Here is an 8,244-nt window from a genome sequence, read left to right on the forward strand (position 1 = left end):
CCTTATAGCCGGCTGGATTCTGAGGGACTCGGGAACAAGTCTGTTGGTCCACCTTCGACATTCGATTCACAAAAAGTCATGGATTTCGTAGTGTGGGCTCAGAAAAGGATGACGTTTACCAATCGGTGTGGTGCTAGGAAGCACTGCGCAAGCAGGTATAACCCGGACCCGTAGATGGAGATATTTAGGCAGGCTGCCGCTGCCGAGCGGCTGGCTGCTTCAACTGCAGCATCAGCCAGCCAATGTAGCACAGCTGAGCAGGCGAGTTCTCACTTGACAGACTCATCACGTTTCCTCGAAAAAAAATACGGACTCATTACGTATGCATACTGACACGTTCACCCCATCTCATGGATGAAAGAATTACATGTCGATGAGTTTGAAAAATCAAGCTAACCATATCAATGATTATTACATCGTACATTTCAATTGGATCGGACTCTATCCCAGCTCTAACTGGTTGGTTCATAATAATAATAAGAAACGGACGTGCTAGCGCCTGGACGTCCGATAAATTTATTTTATCGGACGCTCCGTCGCAACATTAAAAAATAACTATCGAAACATCAAAAATCAACCCTTGCAACATGAAAACAGATGAAACATCTGGAACATACAGTTGCAACATGTGTGAAAATATATGCAACATCCAGATAGAACACTTGCAACTTGCAACTTGAAAACACTTGATGCAACAAAAGACTAAAACAGATGAAACATTTTAGAACATATTGTTGCAACATATTTATTGAACATATGCAACATCCAGATCAAACGCTTGCAACAATACTTCCGGGAACAAATGCAACATTTCGAACAAAACTCTTGCAACATGCCTCTGAAATACTTGCAACATATGCAACATGTGCAACATCTTCCGATATACTTTTACAACATCCATATGATTCAACTGCAACATACCTCTGGAACGTCTGAAACAATTGAAACATACAATTGCAACATAGGGGGGGAGAGAGAGCCTGGCGCGGGGAACGCCGGATCTGCGGCGAGTGGATCTTGGTTGTGCTCCATGGATCTTGCCGGTGTGGGGGAGAGGGCCGCCGGATCTACGGGCATTGGAGGCTCCTAGCGGGGAGGACACCGGGGGGGAGGGGGCGCCGGGGTGGGGGAGGGCGCGTCGGGGTGGCCGGTGGCCAGGGAAGGAGGACCGCGGGGTTCGGTGGCGAGGACAACCCCACCGCCGCCGAGGCTCCGCCGCTAATCTTGCTAGCTTGTGTGGTCACACCAGCGGGGATCGTAGCAGTAGCAGGAAGGGGAGAGGAGGTTGTGCTTGCGGAATGAATGGTTGTGAGCTTGCGGCGTGGACTCCAAACTGAACCGGTGTGCGATAAGAAACGGCAATAGTAAAAAAGATATGGACCTTGTTACGCCACGCGTCCGTCCGAAGGAAGTTGTTGGCGTCGGAAACAGCAATAGTAAAAAAGATATGGATCTTGTTACGCCACGCGTCCGTCTGAAGGAAGTTGTTGGCGTCGGACGACTTGCACGTAGCATTACTAAATAAGAAAATAAGACTAGCAACGCCTTCCTCTTATCCACACACTCACACAGCCTAGCTTATCAGTTCCCAGGAACCATAAACAAATCCACAAGATGACTGGGGTGACACCCACGAGGAAGTCGCCGAGGTGCACGCGCTAGGGTATCCTTTTGCCTCAGTATGCAACCTGAATACAAGGATTCGAACAAAGAATTGCTAACCTTGCTGCCAGCATCTAGCCACTTTCTTGGAAAGCACACGAGATTGCCATAGCAGGAACTAGCTGATTAGCACCAACGGCACAGTGCTCGTGACGTAATCGCCTCTCGAGCCAACTTGTAAGTTACAACAGTCTTGGTATGATAAAAAGCACAGCGACAGCACCAAAAGGTCTGTTGGATACTAGCTAGATGAGCATAACAAGGTCCATGAGAGCCTTGAACCAACTTGTAAGTTACAAGAGTCGAAGTCACATATATAAATAACCCAACAATAACACAAGTCTACCTTGCATATATATCCTAGACAGGTCTGTCAAATACTAGTAAGATATAAACAACCCGGCAACAGCACCAAAAGTTTGTTAGATACTAGCTAGATGAGCAGAACAAGGTCAATTAGATACTCCAGCAGTGTGATGTCTACTGAAGACGCCGCCCAATATGCTTGCCACCTAGATGATCACGAATGTTCACATCAAGTGAGCCATGATACCAATATGGCTCAGGCACTGGCCACCTGTCATCCAATATGTTTTTGTCCCAATGTAAGTTGGCAACAGTCTAAGCAGATAGAAACAAGTGGCAATGCGAAACAGAAAGAAATACCTGTTTTTCTGTATCCCATTCTTTGTCCCACCACCAACATTGACAGGTATAGGATGGTTATATCCACTGTCATCAAACATAATTTTTTTTCAGTCAACGTTCATAAAATAAGTGCCATGCCTACCAGTTAGCATTGAGATGAAAATAATACCATTCTGATGGTAAAGAATTCACTCCACTTAGAACTTCAACAATCTTGTGCCTTGGTAAGAAAGGAGTTACACCGCTTCCATCGTAGAAATTCATGCCAACAAAACTCCCATTAAGATTAATAAGCGGGCCTCCAATCCCAGCCTAGTTTTTTTAAAAAAAAGGAAAAAGGCCCAAGGTTACTGGAAAACTTGTAATTCCTGATAAGTTCAGTAGATGCAATATGATTAAACTGGTTACCATATAAAAGAACAGTAAGAGAGATTGACGACAGTACCTTCTTGATTTTACAAGTGGACACCTGAACATCTTTGCAATCAAGTTTGCAACCCCTGTTTCCACGCTTCGCTTCACCACTTGCGGCCATTAATAAACCAAATTTAGCATCACGCCCTATAGCTACAACCTTTTTAGATGAGTTTTGTGCACTTTCAATGAAGATGTCGTCCGGATGAATAGCACTAAAATTCTTCTTGAGACTGACAATAGCAATGTTATAGTCTAAATTATAAAATTCCAATGTCCCACCAGCACGTTGATTCGGTGGGAGAAACACCTCAATCTGCAATGAGAAAGCTCAGCAAACCATCATTAAACTTAAAAGACCAAAAGTAATGATAAGGACTAAGGAGCACCGACCGTCAAGCTATTATCAATGCTATCCTCATTACAATGACCTCTAACCAAACTGGCTGAAGTCAGGATGACAGTGTGCTTAGCTTTGCTTCCATGCCACTTTATAAGCAAGCCTGTGCACGCAAAAGATCTCACATACCCTAAACATTATAAGTTTACTCATTAGTTAGTGAAGATAAAATACTAGCACAGAAAAGTAAGGAGCACACAGCTGGAAAAATCACCATTGAATGAAGCAAGTGAGACAACACGACGGGATACATCTGTCACAATTTCTTTCGGAAGTTGATTCCAGACACGCTCCCCAGAGCCACGGGGTGTATCATGATAGGGATACCCTTTCCAAGGAAGTAATTCACCAAAGCATTCTTCAAAATGATTAAGCAATTGCCCATTGACTAGTTAAAGAACGAAGATCAGAAGTGAACTACAAAAAAGCAAAAGGGAGATGACAGCAATATCAAAAGCAACACTTACATTCGAGCACAAGAGGTGGTGGAATGGGATAACCACAGGACTTTAACCTGCAAATAGTTTGCATAAACCCTGATGCAATATTGAGATCATTATTAGTCCTCAGATGATATGTGTGATACTGGTAACATAGTATTCTGCGCACAATGATACATAGGCAACATTTTAGAAGATGGCTTGCAGTATTGTTCACACTTGAAGGAACTACACTTGATACATGTTTAGGCAACGTATATCCACGGAAGTGTAGTTTTTTAGGACTGCAATAAAACATAGTTGACTTGTTATGACAAAAATAAAACACAGGAACTACACAGGGAAAAAAAATCCAATCATACCAACACATGAATCTAATCTTGTCTTGTGAAAGAATTAAAGGTATGAAATAATGACTTGGAATCAGGCATAAATATTCAACAAAAGATGAGAGGATTGAGCATATTCATGTCACAAATACAAGTTGCATTGTCCATATTGCCACAAAGAATTGTTTAATTCTTCCTAATTTAGACCAAAACATTAAGCAGGGGCACTAAGTTAGCATCATAAGATCTGGCAATGGAACTGGTTTCAGTAGAGAGGGGTAAGAAGAACCAAATTATTTTCAAACCAAAGGTTACCATGTGAAAACTCCTAAGTCTCCAATGCTGCTAGTAAAAATGGCTTACCTTAAACAGGAAGTGGATTAGGAGAGAGGGTTTGGAACAAATATGAATCAGGTTAACTGAAGAAATAGTCCATAAATACTGTAAGTGTAGAAGACATACTTGAGTATCTGAAAATGCTTCAAGCGTTTGCAAAGTAAGTCCATTGATAGGAATGTGCATCTCAAATTTGCATCACCAGGGTCACAAATATCTAAGTTTATCCCAAGAATTTTATTATCGCACCCCAGAAGTGGCCCTCCAAGTACAGCCTAGAACAAAAGGCAAAGTGGTAGGTTTGGAAAAGATTTACTTCAATGCACACGGTGATCCTTTAGACCAGCAATAACATAAGGCAATTACGTGTTCCATGTTTTCCATCATGCCACAAAGTTATAAATAAATAAATCGACAGTATACCTTAGAGATATCTTGACTATCAGAACCCCAGGTGTTGAGGTGGTCCAGGTTTTGAAGGTGGTGTTTCTCATACAGAGATCCACGCATGGCCATCAAACTGCCAGAGTTGAAGGCACGCCCAGCAGCTTGCACACTATCACCAGGTGAAGGTGTTGCCATAAGATCCAGATCTATAGGACGGACTCCTAGGAAGCCATAGCATGTGACGATAGCAATGTCTTTATCATATAGTCCTAACAACCCATCGGTAGTTCTATTATTAGGAAGGCGCACTGCAACCTACAGAAATAAAAGCAGCACACAAGCACAAGCTCAGAATGTTCACAGTTAGCTTGAATATACAAAGAAAAATCAAGGAACACAATGATTAGCAGCACCAACCCTCAACTTATCATCTTTATTTCTATTCTCGTTGAATTGTCTAACCAAATGTGCTGATGTCACAAATGTTGTTAGGCTTTCTCTAGTTCTTCCGTGAGGTAAAGGTATGCCCGAGCATGCAAATAACATCTTATCTCCTGGACAATATCATGATTTAAATGTCAAGTGGTGATTAAATGCAATTTAGGAAAATTGCAAAGTATAGTAGCACAATCACCATCAAACAAAGCGAGCGAGACGACCAAGGAAGACAAATCCACAACATAATTAGTACTAATTGGATAAGTTATTTGACCAGGTTTGACTATTTCACCAAATGACCTCTCCTCAAAAGCAATGTTTGAAACTTCTCTATCACGAAAAGGTTCACTGAATCGTTGCACAGCAATAGCACATTGATTCTCCTCAAATTTACGAAATGCCTGATGAGCCTTTTGATCTGATTAATAAACATGATACACCACAACTGAGTGAGTGCTTTGCTAGAGCAATATGGGCCACAAAAGAAAGAACCAGCAAATTCAAATCAACTACTCACATTCGAACATCTATTAGTTGATGTGAGGACACACATGAATATTAGACTAGCACATGTATTAGTTGATGACTATGTTTCACAAGTCATGGACATGGAGATGTTGAACTAATAATGTGGACACATGTGGAGACATGTGCTAGGACTGACCCAACACGAGAAGTAGTTCTCTCTTTAAACAACATATACGCTTTGTCCTTAGACCTGAGATTGTCGCATGTATTCAAGATGTGGATCGACCTACTTAGGGGCTATCAAACGATACGCCGTAACAGGGTAGTTATAAAGGTAGCTTTCGGGTTTGTCAAGAAGTATGCTATGAGACATGGTCAATCAAGATGGGATTTGCCCCTCTCTGATTGAGAGTGATATCTCTGGGCCCCTCGAGTGATCGGATCCGAAAATGCATGGCCATGCTACGTACGGTTAAGAGTTAACCTACAAAGGGATTCCGAATCACTGGATCGAGAAAGAGCGGTCGGCTTGAAGCTAGACCAAATATCGTCAGGCAAAGGGAATAGCATGTATATTATGTTGTGATGGTTCGTCTGATATGATCTTCGTGTGCGTATAGGAGTTGGCACGTCTTGCTAGAGGCCGCTACCGACTATTTGGGCCGAGTAGGAGTACTCGGGCCATGTCTATACGTATCCGAACCCATAGGGTCACACACTTAAGGGGCTGGAAGCCCAATTCGGATCTGATCCGAGTTGGATTAGGTTTAGAAGTACTAATGGGCCTCGGACCCAGAGGCCCGTTAGGAACCTCTATAAATAGAGGGGTGGGGGCGCCCTAGGGTTGACACCTCTTTGGCGAAACACACCTGCCGCGCCTCCCACGCCCTCACCTGTTGCAACTCGCAGATCTAGCAGTCCGGCTTGCGACGCTTTCTCCTTGCACGTGTGGATACCTTGGAGGTGTTGCGTCTGCAGCACTTGGACGAACCGCCGACGAGCCGCAGACGAGCCACGACGAGCCGCGGCACCGGGGGCGATCTTGCTGCACGTGGACGAGCTGCTGAGGAGCTGCTGGACGTTGACGTGATCGACTACGTACGACTACGTTGATCGACTACGTACGACTACGTGATCGTCTTCACTGCATCGACGCATATCTACATCTTCCGTACCAGTAGTGCGTCAAGTGGTAATCCCGTGATCCTTATACGGCAGTTCTTCCTGGTTTTACGCGGTAGAAATTTTGATTTGCGCTAGTGTAGCCTACCTCGTATCCTAACAGTGGTATCAGAGCCGTAGCTGCTTAGTTTTTGGATTCGGGATGTGTGCATATGGAGATATGCGAGTTTTCAGTTTGATCTATGTCCTGGTTTCGTGCCTTTGCTGCAATGGTAGTGTAACGACATACTCCTACCGGTCGGTTTCCGCCATCGGAGTTAAGTGATACACGTAAATCCAGTTGCAGTGAGCGAAGATCAATATGATTGGTCGAATCAAAATCCAGGGTCATACGCCAGGCGCATTAGATGTGCAATAGTAGATGAGATCTACTACCGGGGTCGGGTTTTTGCCGTATGCGTATGCTTCGGTAAATCAGCCGTAACTTTTCGGTACGATCTCGGATCGGGGCGAATTTTATATGAAAATTGATCTACAGAAAAAGTTACTCATGAAATTCAACCGCTTTGCCATTTACGGTGAAATTAGATTTCCCAAATTCGGCTTGGAAGATGGAGTTTCGGGCATCCGAAGTTTGGAACGTTAGGGCGCCTAACTCTGTTTTGCAGGATGTATGTATGTATCTTGTGATCAGTATGGCCCCCTTGTGTATGTGATGCATGTGTGTAACTCATTTGTGACCTGCGTGTCGTGCGTACGGCAACACGGCAGGAGCCATATGTGTTGTCACTTTATTGTATTTAATGGTCTGCGTACCAATCTGTGATGATCCAAGCAACTATGTAATCTTCATTACTAGCTTCTTTACTAGCTATTAGGCGTAATAGCATGTTCTAGTTCTTGGAGGACTCATCACCAGGAGGATGGCGCACATGGAACATGGAGATGGAGATCACCATGGTGAACAGGTTCTATGGAGATGGAGATCACCATATGAAAACGGGCCATACTGTGTCACAACTGTGTGAATGCTATTCTGTTTATGTTTTACTTTCTGCATGTTGTGATATTAGAAGTAGAACGATCCTTCACAAAGTTTAAGTTAGTATGCCCTCCCAACTAAAACTTGCACCGTCCCATGTCTTGTACAATTAGTGGTGGGTCTATGAAATTAGGGTGCCACTAGTTTTCCTTGACTAGACGGGTTTGTGTCGGACACTTACACGCATAAGGGTTGGTTTGCTTGACAAGGTCATCTTAACGGTTAAGGACCTTGGGGCATAAAGGTTGGGTGCCGAGACATAGAGATGTCACCCAACAACAGGAGTCATATGTGATATGATTAGCAAAAGTTGCTTACCAATCTACCATGTTTGCTAGCGGTGATGCTAAAGCTCACTAGTAGACTTGTTAGATGTGGATCCTGAATCACTAAGTTTCAATAGAGGGATATTGATTTTAGTGGGAGTAGATTCTGTTAAAATAGTTTAATGTGATTTGCTCTATCATAGATACGTTTGTCTTAGTGTATTTTGCATTACTTTGTTGTAGATTAAATGGCACCTAGCAGCACTACACCGTTTGCTTTGCGTTCGGTCCT

The 8,244-nt window shown here is 43.4% G+C and overlaps 1 protein-coding gene across 1 annotated transcript; it reads right to left on the bottom strand.

The window, feature by feature from the left end:
• Positions 1–1,881: 1,881 nt before the first annotated feature.
• On the bottom strand, positions 1,882–5,581 carry LOC117861783 (uncharacterized). Its single transcript, XM_072294738.1, has 13 exons — positions 5,572–5,581; positions 5,251–5,472; positions 5,034–5,170; positions 4,653–4,931; positions 4,356–4,504; positions 3,784–3,848; positions 3,592–3,660; positions 3,339–3,512; positions 3,118–3,254; positions 2,756–3,040; positions 2,480–2,622; positions 2,329–2,394; positions 1,882–2,239 (listed from the first exon to the last, which is right to left on the bottom strand). The coding sequence occupies exons 1-13, from the start codon at positions 5,579–5,581 to the stop codon at positions 2,143–2,145; spliced, it is 1,833 nt and encodes a 610-aa protein (XP_072150839.1). The 3' UTR covers positions 1,882–2,142.
• Between the last annotated feature and the right edge of the window lie 2,663 nt (positions 5,582–8,244).

This window comes from Setaria viridis, chromosome 6 (assembly GCF_005286985.2).
Source record: "Setaria viridis chromosome 6, Setaria_viridis_v4.0, whole genome shotgun sequence".
Taxonomy (NCBI): Eukaryota; Viridiplantae; Streptophyta; class Magnoliopsida; order Poales; family Poaceae; genus Setaria; species Setaria viridis.